This window comes from Rana temporaria, chromosome 1 (genome assembly GCF_905171775.1).
Source record: "Rana temporaria chromosome 1, aRanTem1.1, whole genome shotgun sequence".
Taxonomy (NCBI): Eukaryota; Metazoa; Chordata; class Amphibia; order Anura; family Ranidae; genus Rana; species Rana temporaria.
The window spans coordinates 393,841,548-393,860,959 of record NC_053489.1 but is presented as its reverse complement, the minus strand read 5'-3'; the positions used below and the strand labels follow the sequence as shown (position 1 = coordinate 393,860,959).

The 19,412-nt window shown below is 44.8% G+C and overlaps 1 protein-coding gene across 3 annotated transcripts in view; it reads left to right on the top strand.

Annotated features, from left to right (window-relative positions):
- Positions 1-19,412, top strand: part of GAK (cyclin G associated kinase) — a 126,582-nt gene that overhangs the window by 51,852 nt on the left and 55,318 nt on the right. For all 3 annotated transcript variants that reach the window (XM_040322654.1, XM_040322653.1, XM_040322656.1), the window contains 4 exons: positions 4,163-4,298; positions 5,598-5,710; positions 13,989-14,067; positions 18,635-18,758. In XM_040322654.1, coding sequence (XP_040178588.1) covers positions 4,163-4,298; positions 5,598-5,710; positions 13,989-14,067; positions 18,635-18,758 — 452 coding nt within the window. The remainder of the gene's footprint in view (positions 1-4,162; positions 4,299-5,597; positions 5,711-13,988; positions 14,068-18,634; positions 18,759-19,412) is intronic.

The following is a 19,412-nucleotide window of genomic DNA, read 5'->3' as shown; positions in this document are numbered from 1 at the left end:
GGATGATTTTGCTGAAGTTCCTGACGCGTGTCGTCACGTGACTTCGTCAGAGGATTCCTCTGATGAAGTCGCGTGACGACACGCGTCAGTAACCGCACACGTGACCGGAAGTGACGTGAGTACGTCTCCCAGTCTGTTTGGATGCAATTTTATCCCTGCTGGTTTTTAATTTTATGCATGCAAGCGCATATTTATTTTATTAAATTCATTTTTTTCTCGATATACTTCACTATGGCCCATTTTCTTTGTTCTGGCTTGGTCTGTTAACCACCTGATCTGTTTGGGAGCCTCCATTTTTTTAAGCCTACTACAGCCAGAGTCTGGAAACATACACATAGAAGCCATCACTTGCCTGAGAAGCTGCAATCTAGCCTTTTAAAACGGTTATATTCAATTTTAAGGTAAGCGCTCTGTGAGCCCATCCACCAGGAAGATCTGCATTTGAAACTCCTTTCTATGAATTCAAGCATCTTTATCATGGACTGTTCTATGTGATGAGATGTTCATAGATTATACTACCATTTGGGTTGTGTTTGATATCAGCAGTCAGTGATCTGGGTTTGTTTATTTGCACTGTCACTTTTGAGCTGGCCTATTGAGCTTTGTAAACAATGTGTCGGATTCCACTTGCAAAACATATACACACTGTTGTACAGTGGTTACATTTTGCACATTAGGCGTGTTTGAGATTGCGCTCATCAACTTATTTTATTTTTTCATATTCACAGTGATTTGTACACTTATAGATTTGCGCAGTACTTTCCTTTAATGTCACACATTATTCACATAACACTTCCCTACTGTAGACTTCCCTATATATTCACTTGGCCAGCGCAGAATACTTCTTCATATATCATCACTGGTATATACTGTATGTAGCCGAAGCTACATACAATATTACTGCACGTCCAGCAGGCATCCGAGCAGCTGACCCGGCGTATGAGACGACCCCTGCTTTTTGGACATTTTTTTTTTTTTAAGTGTAAAAGGTAGTCTTATACGCCAGCAAATACAGTATATAGGTATTGCATAACAGTAGTACAAACAGTATCCATAAATATACGAGTATTTATGTAAAATAGGCAAGAAAATCCTAGACTAGGAGCGTAAGCACATGTTCAGAGAAAATAAAAAAATAACCTTCCTACAGAAACATGGCAACGGCCATGAGAGAGCATCAGAGTAGCACAGAGGGAGAACATATCCCATTCCCTACTTGGCAACATTCTGGTAGGAAGCATATACAGAAGGAGTATGTGTATAAGGGAGAACCTCGGCATTGACAGAACCAATGAAATGGCAACCCATACCAGAGGGACGCACAGGGTTAAACCGTAGAGGAGGTAAAAGTATGAAAATGAGAAGAATGCCGGGAAATGATTTTACACCGTCCATATGAGACTATGGGAGTCTGATTCATTTTTATTGTTTTTAAAGCATACCAGTGATTTGCTCTAGCCCTTCTCCTCCCCTGTCGGTCATCAAGCACTTTTCACACTTCTTGTCCTCTCATCAATGCCAAACACCTGCTGCCATTCCCTGCGTTCCCCTTCACAAAATCTGTATGCTGGGCAGCAAATCATCTCCACAGTCTACAATAATCTCCCTCAATGGTAATGTTTGCAAAGCTGAATGAATAGTCCACTGTGTAAACCTATTTAATACAATATATATATATATATATATACTGCAAACCTTCAGAAGTCCTCTCTTGAGAAAGATCATCTCAAACTAAAGAACAATGTGCAAATTCCTGGTAAAACTTTTCTCCCACTTCCCCCTTTGGAAACTCATGTAAAATTCTGTTATGATGGTAACACCAGCTAGTACCTTTTTTTACTGTTTTAGTTATTAACTAAATTGTTCATAACAAAGCAGGATGTAAACTCAGAGCGAGACCACATTGCTGAAAACTGGTTTGTCTGCAGCGAAGGTGACCCATAATGTTAGTAATGGTGTTTTTCAGAGGCTGCAGGGCATGTATAAATTGGCAATTCCAAGGGCTGTTATGTGGAAGGGTTTGTAAAGGTACAATTTTGTTTTCCTAAATAGCTTCCTTTACCTTAGTGCAGTCCACCTTCACTTACCTCATCCTTCCATTTTGCTTTTAAATGTCCTTATTTCTTCTGCGAACTCCTCACTTCCTGTTCTTCTGTCTGTAACTCCACATAGTAATGCAAGGCTTTCTCCCTGGTGTGGAGTGTCGTGCTCGTCCCCTCCCTTTGGACTACAGGAGAGTCGGGACGCTCTCTACGTTGCAGATAGAGAAAGGAGCTGTGTGTTGGACTACAGGAGAGTCAGGACGTCCTGACTCTCCTGTAGTCCAACACACAGCTCCTTTCTCTATCTGCAACGTAGAGAGCGTCCTGACTCTCCTGTAGTCCAAGGGAGGGGGAGAGCACGACACTCCACACCAGGGAGAAAGCCTTGCATTACTGTATGGAGTTACAGACAGAAGAACAGGAAGTGAGGATTTCTCAGAAGAAATAAGGACATTTAAAAGCAAAATGGAAGGATGAGGTAAGTGAAGGAGGACTGAACTAAGGTAAAGGAAGCTATTTAGGGGGAAAAAATTGTACCTTTACAACCCCTTTAAGCTGTAAACACAATTCTATATGTCAAAAAAGTAACAGATTAGATTGGAAGCTCTGGTACCTACTGTATTAAATTGTACTGTCTGGTCTTTACGTTGTCAAGTGCTGCGTAAATTGTTGACTCTATATAAATCCTGTATAATAATAATATTCCTGTGCTTCCCCTTTAAATACTCAAACCTTTATAGTCTAGAAACGGCTTTCACTCGTGTGAATCGCCAAACCCCAAAAAAAATTATTTTAATGCAGCGCTTGCATAGGTATGTGTGAATCAAAGATAATTACTAACCATATATTGTCAAAATAATTATTCATACTGCATATACAAATAAAACAAGCAAGATATATTTTCCTACCAATGTGCTTGTTTGCACTTTTTTTTATATGCATAAATAATTATTTGGGCAATATATGTTTGGTAATTATCTTTAAATTCACTTATACACTATATATTGTCAAAAGTATTCAGACACCTGCCTTTACACGCACATGAACTTTAATGGTGTCATAGTCCATAGGGTTCAATATTGCATGCTGTGCAGCTAGAACAACTTCAGCTCTTCTGGGAAGGCTGTCCACAAGGTTTAGGAGTGTGTCTATGGAAATGTTTGACCATTCTTCCAAGAGGGCATTTGTGGGGTCAGGCACTGGTGTGGATGAGAGCCTGGCTCCGCTCTAATTCATCCCAAAGGTGTTCTATTGGGTTAAAGTTAGGACTCTCTTCAGTCCAGTCAAGTTCCTCCACCTCAAACTCGCTCATCCATGTCTTTTTATGGACCTTTCTTTGTACACTGGTGCGCAGTCATGTTGGAACAGGAAGGTGCCATCCCCAAACTGTTACACAAAGTTGGAAGCGTAAAATTGTCCAAAATGTCTTGGTATGCCGTTCCCTTCACTGGAACGAAGGGGCCAGGGCCAAAGCCCTGAATAAATGATTTGGACCAGTGCACAAAGCAAGGTCCATAAAAATATGGAAGAGCAAGTTTGGGGTGGAGGAACTTGACTGGCCTACACAGAGTCTTGACCTCAACCTAATAGAACACCTTTGGGATGATTTAGAGCGGAGGCTGTGAGCCAGGCCTTTTCGTCCTCATCAGTGCCTGACCTCCCAAATATGCTTCTGGAAAAATTGTCAAACATTCCCATAGAATCACTCCTAAACCTTGTGGACAGCCTTCCCAGAAGAGCTGAAGCTGTTATAGCTGCAAAGGGTGGGCCAACGCAATATTGAATTATACGGACTAAGACGCCATTAAAGTTCACGTGCATGTAAAGGCGGGTGTCCCAATACTTTTGACAATATAGTGTATGTATGCATATGTTTTGAGGAGCGCTACACTATGTAATGGAGAGATAATTCACTTATTATAAAATCTTCACACTTGGTTTAGCTACAGTGGTTAGCAGGTTTCCTTTTCTAGCATAATTGAGAAATGGTACAGTTACAGAAGTTACAGAAATATGTTTCATTAGTATTTCCCTACACATGTCCTTACATTGTTGGTGTCATTTTTGCATACAAAATCTGAGCTAAAATCTGATTCGTTTTTTTTTGTTTTCCTTTTTAGGCACTTGGTTGTATTTTATACCTGTTGTGCTTTAAACAACATCCCTTTGAAGATGGATCAAAGCTGCGTATTGTTAATGGGAAATATTCAATACCATTGAACGACACTAAATACACGGCCTTTCATGGACTTATTAGTGAGTGAACTAATAAACATCTATAGTACGCCCGTGTGAACAAGGCCTTAAAGGGATATGTAGGAAGGTGAGGGGAGAGGATAGCACAGAGGATACTTGGACACTCCCAGAGGAGGAGAATGTTATGATGTGCAATCAGGGAGGGTACTGTGCTAGGGAATGGACTCTCCTGGAATAGGCAGCTTTTCTAGCAAGTTCAAAAACACATTTCAAGTCCATGAAACTGATTTATGGAAAGGAAAACCCTGTAAGTAAGCATTTAACATGCTTGATTTTTTCTTTCTGTGCTTGCACCTGCAGTGTTTCAGCTTGGTGACTGAGTGTTTTTAAAGAAGATGTACGATGTTCATTTATTTCCCCATTTGACTAGAATAATTGCTTGCTTGGGTATGTCACTTTGCTCACAATCATGGCAGCTTGTCCTGCATTATTTAGTAAGCCTCAAAAAGGAAAACTCACTTCTTTCAATAAAAGTATAGGAAAGGCAAAGTAGTCCAATCGCTACAAAATAGTATTCCCTAGTTACCGATAGCAACCTGTATAGTCACAAGTATCATTTTAAGGGCAGGCAAGAAAAAAAAGCAACCCATTTGGCATAGACCACAACTCTACTTTTCCTTACCTACAGTTTTACAAAACCACATGATAACATAGTTTCATATTATAGAATGGTCAAAATGTAGTTTGAACGTTAAATCTGCTTTAGCCCAGGTTCACACTGGGTACGATTTGCTTCGATTTGAGATGCGATTTCACATGTGAAATCGCATCTCAAATCGGCGGCAATTGTCGGCAATGACACCGTCCTAACCGGTGCGACACCACATCTGCGGCGCTGCACCGATTTCAAAAAGTAGTTCCTATACTACTTTTTGCGATTTCTGGCCGCGATTTACATTGACATCTGTGCACAAACCTGCACAGATGTCTCTTAAATCGCGGCCGAAATCGGGACTGCCAGCGGGAGTGAAGCCGTGCGAGATCAGCTGAACTCGCACGGCTTCACTCCCGCAGCCCAGTGTGAACCAGGGCTTATGAACCGAAAAATGTTATGTGAAATCTTTCCAAAACATCCATTTCCTTTTTTTTAAATGAAGTGTTCAACGTTAACCCCCCCCCCCCCCCCCCCTTTTGCCATGAGTTGCTGACTAATGTCAGTATTTGGTAAGCCCATTGGAACTTTAAACTTTGTTACTCTGGCTCAACTTCTTTATAGCCATTAGAAGTGAACCACGTTCCTGTTTAAATCTTGGTAAGCTAGCTTTTCCTCCAGTGATCATTGCTTCTTTTTTTTTACAGCATCTATGTTAAAGATGAATCCAGAGGAGCGATTGTCTATAACCGAAGTAGTTGGTCAACTTCAAGAAATTGCTACAGCGCGAAACATAAACCCAAAATCGCCTATTACTGAGGTATTGGAACATTCTATAAAGTTCTTTTATGTTTTCCAGCAATTTTGAACATAATTTAGTTGTTTTCTGACAAGTTGATGTCTAAAGAGACATGCTGTATTTATCTGCAGTAGGCTTTCGTAACATTTAAAGTGGATGTAAACCCACTCTCATCCTTTCTAAACTACTGCCATAGTGCTGATCTATAAGGATATAGATGTCTTCTGCATGTATCCTGTCAAATGTCTCCCCTCTGTCATTAGAACTGAAAAACTGCAGATTCTGTGGGTGGATCTGTTGTCTGGAGCTCTGTGGGTGGAGTCGTGATGTCAGTAGACTTCCCGCCCACCTCTACACTCCCCTTGTCAACATGCATTTTCTCCTGTGTATTCCTTACACTAAATTCTGCTATGATCCCTAACATCCAGTCAAAATCCAGAAAAGTAACCACATGACTTCAGAAAATTTAGTAAGGGTGGGAATTAAAAAAAAAAAAATGCCTGTCTCAGGCTATTTCATGAGATATGTAAATAACCTGTCACTCGCAGCAAGGGGGAAGAACGGACAAAAGTTTTCTCCTGTTTGTCCGTTTATCTCACTGAAAAAAGAAAAGAGGATTGCTCAGAGCTGGATGAACTATTTGTGGCAAGACTGGGCACAGATGATAGAAAACCGTATACTCTACACCAGGGATCCTCAAACTACGGCCCTCCAGCTGTTGCGGAACTACACATCCCATAAGGGAATGTAAAACTCTGACATTCACAGACATGACTAGGCATGATGGGAATTGTAGTTCCTGAACAACTGGAGGGTCTTAGTTTGAAAACCCATGCTCTACACTGTGACATCCACTTTAATGGAAAGTAAACATCCAAGCATCTAATGGGGTTCTTCATAAAGGGCTATAGTGGGTATTATGTATAAATCAGTTGTTGCCTAACCAATTTAGCTCTCATTTTTCTAGACCAGTGATGGTGAACCTTGGCACCCCAGATGTTTTGGAACTACATTTCCCATGAAGCTTATGCACTCTGCAGGGTAGTTGAGCATCATGGGAAATGTAGTTCCAAAACATCTGGGGTGCCAAGGTTCGCCATCACTGGTCTAGACAATACAAACGGATATGTGATTGGCTGGGGATTAAAATAGGTTTGTCCTCAGACTATGAGCATTGGAATATTTACATATTCTGAACCAGCTTTAAAAATATGTTTAAACAATCCATCTCACCTCTGTAGCTGTAGCCATTGTGAATAATGAATCTTCAAAAAAAAAATTATGACCAAGGCACTCTTACAGCTCATTTCATTTTCCTTTGGAAACCACGCCTATCAGAGTGCCAGCCTTGGTATGCATACCTAGAGCCAGTGCTTATAAAAGTTCAGAGTCTGTGTTGTAAATTCTGAAGCTCTGTAAAGCTGAAGTTTAAAGCGGTAGTAAACCACAGCAAAAACAAAATGAAAAAATTGGGCCTCGGGCAGTTTAAGTCATTTTGTGCTAGTGTGCACCGCATACTTGCACTTTATAACAAACGTACCTGAAAACAAAGCCCTCCAGCGGCACACTGTCACTGCTGTAGGTGCTTTTTTCTTCACACATTCTTCCTTTCGGGTTCGCAGGCTTCGGCAGTATGAATGGGTGGGCTGCGATGACATCACTTTCGTACATGCACGTGGGAGTCATTGTTTACGTCACAGGTCTCTAAATGAATGGAACAGGTAAGCCGTTCCTTCAGAGCAAATGCGCCGGGGACATATAGTTAAAAATCAGTCAAGGACGTTTACTCCCACTTTAATCTGCCTTTTCTAATTCCACTTTGCCCATTGACAACCTAGTAATAATTTTACATTCCTATTCATTAAGTACCTTTTTTTTATTTTTTAGACCGAGTGATGTCATCACTGGGTTTTTGTGCTTTTCAATGCAATGCAGACAGATCATGGCTGATGGAAGGGCAAGCAGGGTGCTGTACATGGCTTCCTGAAACCATCACAGCATCCTGCCTCAACACAATTCTCAAAAGCCCTGAGCTCTGATGCAAGCAGTCTGCGGTGTTGCGCAAATATCAAAATGCCTTGATTGGTAGATAACACTCTGATGGAGTGTGTGTTATAGGCAGATTGCATTTGCATGCAGACCTCCTAGGCAATGCCTACATGTGATGCTGAACCCCCCTATTTGAAAGAACTTAAAGTGATTGTAAAGTCTTGTTTTATTTTATATAAACATAGAAATAAAAAAATAACATGTTATACTTGCCTGCCCTGTTGCAGTGGATTTGCATAGAGCAGCCTGGATCCTTCTCTTCTCGGGTCCCTCTTCAGTGCTCCTGGTCCTTCCCTTCTGTTCAGTGCCCCCACAGCAAGCAGCTTGCTATGGGGGCACCTGAGCCAAGTCACAGCTCTGTGTATCCATTCAGACACTTCTCTCTCTCCCTCTCCCCCCTCCCCCTCTCTCTCTATTTATTTCTCTTTCTCTCTATATCTCTCTCTCTATATCTATCTATCTATCTATCTATCTATCTATCTTTCTCTCTCCCCCTCCCTCCCTCTCCATGTTAGCATTGCCAAAGCAGTTGAGTTTGTATGGGAAGGGGGGTAATATAACGGGGAATGGACATAAGTCTGTGAAAGGATTAAGTCCTCAGTTTCTCATGTCCCTCTCAGTCTGTGATACGCTGTCACATATTGGGCAGCTTATCTTCACCATTGGCTCCTCTTCTCCCAGTAGAAATTGGAGTTTCCTCTTCTCTTCTGTAGAATTGAAGTCCGGGATGAGAGCGTAGAGTCTCTGGAAGTGAGTGTCTCTCACTGATGAGTATTTGGGGCAATGTAGCAGGAAGTGTTCCTTATCCTCAGGGATGCTGGCACAGTCTACTCTCCCTGGGCTTGTAGGTCTGTATGTGCCATCCTAATTCCATTTCCAGTCTGTCGTTGGGGTCTTGTAGCACCTCCAGGTACAGGGCCAGTTTGTAGTCTCTCTGCAGTGACTGGTAAACCGTTAGTTTTTTAGAGCTTGTTATTTCGGATATCCATTCTCCAACATGTTTTTCTTTGGAGTTATCCATTATGTTTTTTTATGTGAGATTTTGTCTGGCCACACGGCTTGGACTGGTTCTTACTGTCCAGTAAGGCTTTATGGTCCGATGGACTTGGAGGAGGTGCTTGCAGAATTCCAGATGGAATATTTCTGTTGGGCTGGGGTCTCATTTGGATTGGTCTGGGTAGGTGACAGGACCCCAAACTTCACTGCCATAAAGAAGAATTGGGGTGATGATGCTATCAAATATTCTGAGCCAGACTCTCACGGGTGGTTTTAGGTGGTACAGCCATCTCCTGATGGCATAGTAGGCTCTGCATGCCTTGTCCTTTAGTGCCTCTATGGCTGGCTTGAAACTTCCTGATTGGGTAATGTCTAGGCCGAGGTATGTGTAGCTCTTAGTTTCATCCACAGTGCAGTTGTTTATTGTGAAGGAAGGGCTCTTTGTTTGTTTTGTATTTTTCTTTTGGAACACCATGGTTTTTGTTTTGCTCGAGTTGATTGGTAGTGCCCATGTGGCGCTGTATTTCTCCAGCACTTCCAGGCTGTCTTGTAGGCCTTTCTCTGTTGGTGACAGAAGTGGGAGGTCATCCGCATACAGCAGGAACTTCACCTCAGTGTCATGTAGAGTCAGTCCTGGTGCTGCGGAGGATTCTAGAGCTGCCGCCAGTTCTTTGATGTAGATGTTAAAGAGGGTTGGACTTAGGCTGCAGCCCTGTCTGACTCCTCGGGCCTGCCGGAAGTGTTCAGTTCTTTTCCCATTCACCTTTACGCTGCAGCTGTTCTCAGTGTATGAACTCTTGATGACGTCTTATGTTTTCCCTCCTATTCCACTCTCCAATAGTTTGAGGAACAGGCCTGGGTGCCACACTGAATCAAATGCCTTCTTAAAGTCCACAAAGCAGACGAATATCTTCCCATGTTTTGTATGGTGGACATGGTTCTTGATGAGGCTGTGCAGGGTGTAGATGTGGTCTGTAGTGCGATGGTTTGGCATGAACCCCGCCTGACTTCTGTTGAGGACATTGTGTTGTGTCAGGAAGTTGAGGATCCGTTTGTTGAGGATACTGTTGAATAGTTTCCCTAGTGTGCTGCTGACACATATCCCCCTGTAGTTGGCTGGATCATACTGGTCTCCACTCCTATAGATGGGTGTTATGAGGCCTTGGTTCCATACTGTAGGGTAGTAACCAGCACTCAGGACCAGATTGAACGGTTTACACATTGCAGCGTGTACCTCTGGGGAGCCGTATTTAATCATCTCTGACAGGATTCCATCCATCCCACTAGATTTTTTTGGTTTGCAGGTTTTGGATTTTCTCCCCAATTTATTGTGGTGTAATCGGTACGTCTAGGGGGTTCTGGAAGTCCTTAATTTTTTCCTCCATGTCATTTAGTCTTTTGATGATAAGAAAACAAAAAGCGGTGCCCTCTAAGCGTAGTATAGGATTTATTAAAACAACAAGATAAACATCAATTCTTATGAGGAAACTACTCACAAGATTGCAGGGGGTACAGGCATATCAAGATAGAATGTCATCCGTGGCTGGCTTCCGGGGTGCATGAGCTCCGCTGGTGTTGGAGTCACTGGATCAGCACGTGCTCTGAACTCACTTTGCAGGGAGACACGGTAGGCGATCCATAAGCCACTAAAATCAGTCTAACCCTCCAGGGAGACCTTCTTCTACCAGATATCCCAACCGGAGCTTTACCTGGGAACATGGGCTGACAGTCAGCAAGTATCAGGAGCGAACCCCGAGCCCTGTGTGAGATGCGACATAGCTCAGCTCTGCAGCCATCTACCTCGGAGCTGACACAGGCACGGCTGCACAGTGGGAGGTGAGCAGCGGCCGTGACCTGTGTTAACAGAGCTTCAACAGGCATTTTCCTGCTCTGCAAAAACAGCATTTGGTAGAGGCGCCCGGTGGCTGTGCATAGTGTCACCAGCCCGGGGGGAGATTTCCACCCTGCCCCCCCTGCCAGCCCTCCCCTGGTTTGTTGGATGGTTTCTTTCTCTTTTTTTTCTCTTTCTCTTTTTTTTCTCTTTCTCTTTTTTTTCTCTTTTTCTTTTTTTCTTTTTTTTTCTTTCTCTTTTTTTTTTCTTTCTCTTTCTTTTTTTTTTCTCTTTCTCTCTCTTTTTTTTTTCTCTTTCTCTCTACATCGCTGGTCAGAGATGGGGCTCATGGAAGTATGAACATAGAAGGCTTTTTATCTTAATGCATAGAATACATTAAGATAAAAAAAACTTCTGACACTACAAACCCAATGAATGGAAAGAGTGAGCCAGAGATGAGGTAGGAATGTTCTCCCACCAGTAAATGAAGTGGGTTCTAGTTGACTGGCTTCATCAGAGTAAACCGTTTTAGTACATAAGTGGAGCCTGTACAACTGTGCAAGACTGAAGGGGGAGGCTGGTGTTCAACTTAAAAAAGCAATATTTTCTTGTTCAAAATATCCAAGTAATTTAAACCTGTTTCTCTATCATTCGTTGAGGGACGCAGCCTTATAAATAATAGGCAAACAAGGGTTATACTGCCGGCTATAAGTGAAATGGACACTTTGTCACATAAACTGAAGCCTAGCCCCCCAAAGGCTATAACCCATAACACTTGCTCAGTTTTGCTTGATGTCCTTGGGAGAATGCCTTTTTTTTTTTTTTTTTTTTTTTTTTTTTTTCATAAAAGTTGTGAGATTTTCCACGATCAATAGCTTCTGTTAGATTCTTATTGGATATTGAAAGTCCTGGATGTTTATCCAGTTAGCAGTCAAGTGCAGAATATCCTAGTTCATTTAGTAAATTAGTGATCTCTCTGCGATGGTCCTGCGGTCAAAAGCGACTTCCCATCTATGATCCTGTTGGCACAGCACTCCATTATTGAGGGCAGGCCAGTAGTTGTGGGTATTGCTGAGTTTTTGGGACCAGAGCTGCAGCAGTTTTCGCCCTCTCTGCTATGAGTCTGATGTAAAATGTTATAGACTGTGCTCTGCTACAGTGGTGTCTTCAGTTCAGTATATAATCTAAACTGCAAAAAGTGTCCAAATGCACTCCAAAAATAATTCATCCAGTTATGTTCGCAACACTTGTGCTCCCTGTAATGGAATTTCTGGCTGTTTGCAGAGCAGACAGACAGATATATTTTCTGCAATTCATCTTAATGAAATAATCCATATTTAAGCTAAATAGATTCACTCACCATCATTCTCTGCCATTCATACAAGTCAAGAGACCTCAGCAATTGTTCTCATTCAATCCTAGCTCCAGTCATCACTGGTTTGCCAACGCCCTCACAGGCAGTTTTATTAAAGACCCAGTAGGAAGTGATGTCACAACATGTGACCTCCTCCATAGGAAGTGAGCTCACAGGGTGTCGGCTCCACCCAGCAGATGCCCATATACAGAAACCCCTCCAACAGGGATTCAATACAGTAATATTCAATAACAATATAATACAACACCACCACAATACAGCAATATAACAACACGATACTATACAGCAATAATCAATAACAATACAGCAATATAACAACAACAATAGGATACAGTTCCTAATGAGAGGAGCTTATCTGCAGGTGTAGGCTCGCATCACAAAACAGTGTTGATCAAGTACTGAGAGATGACAGGAGCGCACAACAGCTAAATTGACAATGCTCTTGCAGAGCGGACGCACCCGGTAGGCGAATAACTGTGCATCACACAGGGGCCCTTTCGCCGGCCGACACCCCCCCTCCACAAACACCCTTCTCCAAATCAGGAAGTGTATCTCCACCAGTCTGTCTGCCCCAGTCGGCTTTCTAGAGCGGGCTGAGGGAGAACCAACCATGGGTGACACTATGACAATACATAATAAATACATCTTGAAATTTCCACCACATCCCCCAGAAGTGAGTGAACTGACCAGATATGATAGATCACTACAGCTAATGGTCAAATAGAGCTTGATGGAATTTGTTTACAACTTTCCCTAATGGAGACGGAACCTCTGGACCCTGTAAAATCCACACGGTTCTCTCCTTTCGTATACTATTCTCACTGGACTGCTAGCTTCAACTGAGCAGGTGTGTGTGTGAGGTTATCGCCTACAGAGGCTTGACCTTCAGTTTTTATGTGCCTATTGTCCATTACTTCTGTAGGTGGAAGTATAACCGACGATTGCTTATTATCTGTAAAATTGTGTCCCTCAATGGGCTCCAAGAAAAAGATGTTCTAGTGAAAATCCTGTTTTACTTAACCACTTCCCGACCTCCTCATGTACATATACGTCAGCAGAATGGCACGGACAGGCACATGTACGTACCTGTACGTCCTCTGCTAGACGTGGGTGGGGGGTCCGATCGGGACCCCCCCCCGGTACATGCTGAGGTCGGGTCCGCTCGGGGAGCGATCCGGGACGACGGCGCGGCTATTTGTTTTTAGTCGCGATCGCTCCCCGGAGCTGAAGAACGGGGAGAGCCATGTGTAAACGCGGCTTCCCCGTGCTTCACTGTGGCGGCGCATCGATCGGGTGATCCCCTTTATAGGGGAGATCCGATCGATGATGTCATTCCTACAGCCACACCCCCCTACACTAGTAAACACACACACAGTGATCCCTAAATGTTACAGCGCCCCCTGTGGTTAACTCCCAAACTGCAACTGTCATTTTCACAATAAAGAATGCAATTTAAATGCATTTTTTGCTGTGAAAATGACAAAAATCACAAAAATGTGTCAAAATTGTCCGAAGTGTCCGCCATAATGTCGCAGTCACGAAAAAAATCGCTGATCGCCGCCATTAGTAGTAAAAAAAAAAAAAAAAAAAAAAACTATCCCCTATTTTGTAAACGCTATAATTTTTGCGCAAACCAACCGATAAACGATTATTGCGATTTTTTTTTTACCAAAAATAGGTAGAATACGTATCGGCCTAAACTGAGGAAAAAAAAATTTATATATGTTTTTGGGGGGTATTTATTACAGCAAAAAGTAAAAAATATAGATTTTTTTTCAAAATTGTCGCTCTATTTTTGTTTATAGCGCAAAAAATAAAAACCGCAGAGGTGATCAAATACCACCAAAAGAAAGCTCTATTTGTGGGGAAAAAAGGACGCCAATTTTGTTTGGGAGCCACGTCGCACAACCGCGCAATTGTCTGTTAAAGCGACGCAGTCCCGAACTGTAAAAACCCCTTGGGTCTTTAGGCAGCAATATGGTCCGGGGCTTAAGTGGTTAAATGTCTTTTTTCAGTGGTTCATTTTTTATTTTTATTTTTTTTCACAGCTGCTGGAGCAAAATGGTGGATATGGCAATACTGTGAATCAGAAAGTGCCGTTACCCTCTAAACCTGTTGGGCAGCCAGGTATGTTTTTATTATGAAGTATTGTGTGTGTGTGTGTGTGTGTGTGTGTATGTGTATATAATATATATGTGTGTGTGTGTGTGTGTGTGTGTGTTCTACTTTTAACGCGAGAGTCCAACACGAATTGGCACATAATTGTGAAGTGGGATAAAAATAATAATAGTTTTCGAAGTATTTTACAAATATCTGAAAAGTGTGGCATGCATTTGTGTTCAGCCCCCCTGAATACAATACTTTGTAGTAGGGATATACCGATACTAGTATTGGTACCGATACAGAGCATTTCCCCGAGTACCCTTGGGGGAAATGTTCCGATGCTTCACCCGATACCTGGGCAGTCAGGGTGATCGGTGTTTTGGTTAAAGTTATACAGCGGTGATCAGTGCTTGTAACCCCCCCCCAAAGCTGCACCGTCACCGCTGACTGTCCCCCCTCTGTGCTTTCTCCCCCCACCACCCCCTCTGTGCTTTCTCCCCCCACCACCCCCTCTGTGCTTTCTCCCCCCACCACCCCCTCTGTGCTTTCTCCCCCCCCACCACCCCCTCTGTGCTGTCTCCCCCCCACCACCCCCTCTGTGCTGTCTCCCCCCTTTCCGTGCTGTCTCCCCCCCCCCCTTTCCGTGCTGTCTCCCCCCCCCCCCTTTCCGGTGCTGTCTCCCCCCCCCTTTTCCGTGCTGTCTCCCCCCCCTTTCCGTGCTGTCTCCCCCCCCCTTTCCGTGCTGTCTCCCCCCCTTTCCGTGCTGTCTCCCCCCCCTTTCCGTGCTGTCTCCCCCCCCCCTTTCCGTGCTGTCTCCCCCCCCCCTTTCCGTGCTGTCTCCCCCCCCTGTCCGGTGTCTCCTCCCCCCCCCCCCTTTCCGTGCTGTCTCCCCCCCCCCCCTCCCTTCCCTCCCCCCCCCCCCCCCACTCCCCTCCCCCCTCCCCCCCCCCTCCCCCCCCCCCCCCCCCCCCCCCCCCCTCCCCCCCCCGTCTCCCCCCCCCTCCCCCCCCCCCCCCCCCCCCCCCCCCCCTTCCCCCCCCCCCCCCCCCCCCCCCCCTCCCCCCCCCCCCCCCCCCCCCCCCTCCCCCCCCCCCCCCTTCCCCCCCCCCCCCCCCTTTCCGTGCTGTCTCCCCCCCCCCTTTCCGTGCTGTCTCCCCCCCCCCCTTTCCGTGCTGTCTCCCCCCCCCCCCTTTCCGTGCTGTCTCCCCCCCCCCCCCCCCTTTCCGTGCTGTCTCCCCCCCCCCTTTCCGTGCTGTCTCCCCCCCCCTTTCCGTGCTGTCTCCCCCCCCTTTCCGTGCTGTCTCCCCCCCCCCCCCCTTTCCGTGCTGTCTCCCCCCCCTCCCCCTTTCCGTGCTGTCTCGTCCTCCCCCCCCCCTTTCCGTGCTGTCTCCCCCCCCCTTTCCGTGCTGTCTCTCCCCCCCCTCCGTGCTGTCTCTCCCCCCCCTCCGTGCTGTCTCTCTCCCCCCCCTCCGTGCTGTCTCTCTCCCCCCTCCGTGCTGTCTCTCCCCCCCCCCCGCCCTCCGTGCTGTCTCTCCCCCCCCCCGCCCTCCGTGCTGTCTCTCCCCCCCCCGCCCTCCGTGCTGTTCTCCCCCCCCGCCTCCGTGCTGTCTCCCCCCCCCCCTCCGTGCTGTCTCTCCCCCCCCGCCCTCCGTGCTGTCTCCCCCCCCCCCGCCCTCCGTGCTGTCTCTCCCCCCCCCGCCCCCAGCCCTCCGTGCTGTCTCCCCCCCCCCCCCCCCCCCGCCCTCTGTGCTGTCTCTCCCCCCCCCCCCGCCCTCCGTGCTGTCTCTCCCCCCGCCCTCCGTGCTGTCTCTCCCCCCGCCCTCCGTGCTGTCTCTCCCCCCCTCCGTGCTGTCTCTCATTTGGGTTTAGGTCTGAACTTTGACCAAATCATTCTAATGCGTGAATATGCTTTGATCTAAACCGGGGATCTCCAGACTACGGCCCTCCAGCTGTTGCAGAACTATACGTCCCATGAGGTATTGTAAAACTGACAAAAATAGATATGACTAGGCATGATGGGAATTTCAGTTTCTGAACAACTGGAGGGCCAAATTTTTTGAGACCCCTGATCTAAACCATTCCATTGTAGCTCTGGCTGTATGTTTACGGTCGTTGTCCTTCTGGAAGGTGAACCTCTAAGATTACTTTGTATTTGGTTCCATACATCTTCACATCAACTCTGACCAGCTTCCCTGTCCCTGCTGAAGAAAAGCATCCCAACAACATGATGCTAGCACCACCATGTTTCATGGTGGGGGATGGTGTATTCAGGGTGATGTGCAGTTTTTAGTTTTCCGCCACACAGAAGCCATGTGGGGAGCACAGCAAAAACATGTGGAAGAAGGTGCTCTGGTCAGACGAGACCAAAATTGTACTTTTTGGCCTAAAAGCAAAACTGTTTTGCTTTTAGGCCAAAAAGTACAATTTTGGTCTCGTCTGACCAGAGCACCTTCTTCCACATGTTTTTGCTGTGCTCCCCACATGGCTTCTTGCAAACTGCAAACGCTTGCGCTTATGGCTTTCTTCTTGCCACTTTACCATAAAGGCCAGATTTGCGGAGTGCACGACTAATAGTTGTCCTGTGGACAGATTCTCCCACCTGCAGCTCATCCATAGTTGCCATGGGCCTCTTGATTGCTTCTCTGATTAAAGCTCTCCTTGCCCAGCCTGTCTGTTTAGGTGGACGGCCATGTCTTGGTAGGTTTGCAGTTGTGCCATACTCTTTCCATTTTCGGATGATGGATTGAAAAGTGCTTTGTGAGATGTTCAAAGCTTGGGATATTTTTTTTTGGAACCTAACCCTGCTTTAATCTTCTTTACAACTTTATTGGCCTTCATGATGCGGTTTGTTCTCTAACAAACCTCTGAGGGCTTCACACAACCGTTGTATTTATACTGAGATTAAATTGCACACAGGTGAACTCTATTTACTAATTAAGTGACTTCTGAAGGCAATTGGTTCCACTAGATTTTGGTTATGGGGTATCAGAGTAAGGGCCCTTTCACACGGGGCGGATCAGTAATGATCCGCCTCCGTGTGTCTGTAAGCTCAGCGGGCATCGCTCCTTATATCCCCACTGGGAGATCGGGTGAACACGGACCGTGTGTCAGTGTTCATCCGATCCGCAGACGGAAGAAAGAATAGGATTTTCTTCCGTCCGCAAAATCGGATCTTTGCGGAGGCGGGTGATTACCGGTGTCAGCGGATGTTCATCCGCTGACACCCGCAATCACATAGGGACCAATGTATGTCCCTTTTTCATCCGCAAACGGATGGATGAAAAAGCGGACATGCGGTCCACACGTGTGAAAGGGGCCTAAAGGGGTCTGAATAGAGATGCACGTCACACTTTTCAGGTATTTATTTGTCCAAATTTTTGAAAACCATTTATCATTATTTTTCTTCAACTTCACGATTATGTGCCACTTGTAATGGTCTATCACATAAAATCCCTACAAAATACATTTACGTTTTTGGTTGTAACATGACAAAATGGGGAAAATTTGGAGGGGCATGAACACTTTTCAAGGCACTGTGTGTGTGTGTATGTATATACACGCACATGCGTTTTTTTATTTTGCGTTTTAATTTCTACTTTGCACTGAATGGGTTGTAAGGGTTCACACATTCTTTAAAGTGGTTGTAAAGTTTTATGCCTCGTACACACGATCAGGTTTTCCGGTCGACTTTTTACCACAGGGAAAGCCGAGAACCGGCTCGGCAGCTTTTTTCCCCCCTACATATGGCTGGTTTTCTTGGCAAGAAAACTGCCATGAGAGCTTTGGCCGAGAAACCCGGCTGTGTGTTTGCTCAATCGCAGTGTTTCCCATAGGAAAACTGCCGGGAAAAAGACCGCCGGTAATCGCGGCAGGAAAAAAGAGAACATGTTCTCATTTTTCCTGCCGGGATTTCCGGGGGTCTTCCTGTCGGGAAAACTGCCATGGAGCATACACGCGGCCAGTTTTCCCGGCCAAAAGCTGTCACGGCAGTTTTCCAGATGGGAAAACTGGTCGTGTGTATGAGGCATCAGGGTTTTTTACCTTAATGCATTCTATGCATTAAGATAAAAAACCTTCTGTGCTACATGTGTCCCCCCTCACCCCCCTTATACTTGCCTGATCCCGATCCAGCGATATGCATGAGAGCAGTGGCTCTGTCCTGCTTCACTGCACAGATTGATAGCAGGAGCCATTGACCTCCCACTGCTGTCACTTAAATTCTGTGATGGGGGGGGGGGGTGTGTGTGTGTGTGTGTCAATGGACGCAGACAAAGCGGAGCGAGAGCTAGCCCGCACAAATTCCTATGGGGACACCTGCCAAAGAGGAGGAGTCTGGAGCATGACATGTTAACTATTTATAGGCGAAAAAGAGCAAACCTTTAATGTTCAATTCAGATTTTAAAGTGCAGGTAGGTTTTATGACAGAAGAGATATACAAAGCTTGTCTAAATCAACAAGTAATTAATGTTCCAGGGGCTTAGCAGAAGAAAAACTGCTCTGTTAATGCTAGTGATAAATATTATAATGATTGTGTATTTTTATCTTGCCTGTAAAACCACTTAAATATTTGTATATTTGTAATTTACTACAGGTGTTCCTCTTGGAGATGATGACCAAAATCCAGGAGGTTTTTTTGACATCTTGAAAGGTGGCACAGAGCGATTTTTTAGTAATATTAAAGATACGTCTTCGAAGGTTATTCAGTCAGTCACCAAGTAAGAAAGTCAAATAATTCCAATTTCTTCTCATTACTTTTTAAATATGTTAATTTCCTGCAGAACAGCATAATTATTTGTACATATTTCCTCGTACTCTGTTTTTGGTGTACAAAAGGAGTAATAATGAAGATTTATATCTGGGAGGAAGCAAAATGGTAGGCTCCATGTTGCAATAAAGCCATCTTCTGTAAGGCCTAGTACACACAATCATAAAATCGTGCTAAAAATACTGCTTTCTATACAATCGTACAATAATCTGATCGTTTGTACACCGCTTTCGTCTGAAATTATCCGAAGGAACAAACTTGAATTTTTTTATGCGAGATACCAGCTCGTACGATGTTTGTTGTAATCGGTACAGTATTCATCTGAAAATACATTACATCAATTCCGACTTTTTACTTTGGAATAGATTTTTATTGGTAAACAGAATATATTTTGCGCTGCCTTAAGGGTAAGCTGCTGACACACCAAGTAGACAAATTGCAAAAATGTGGAAACAAAAAAAGTGTAGCGCTAATCAAAATATATAAATGAATAAATACGTAAAAACTAAAATGAATAAATACGTAAAACCTTGATGAATAAAGTGCTCAAATATTGATAGTGAACAATGTAATTAGAAATGTTCCCATAAGCACACTGTGAAAG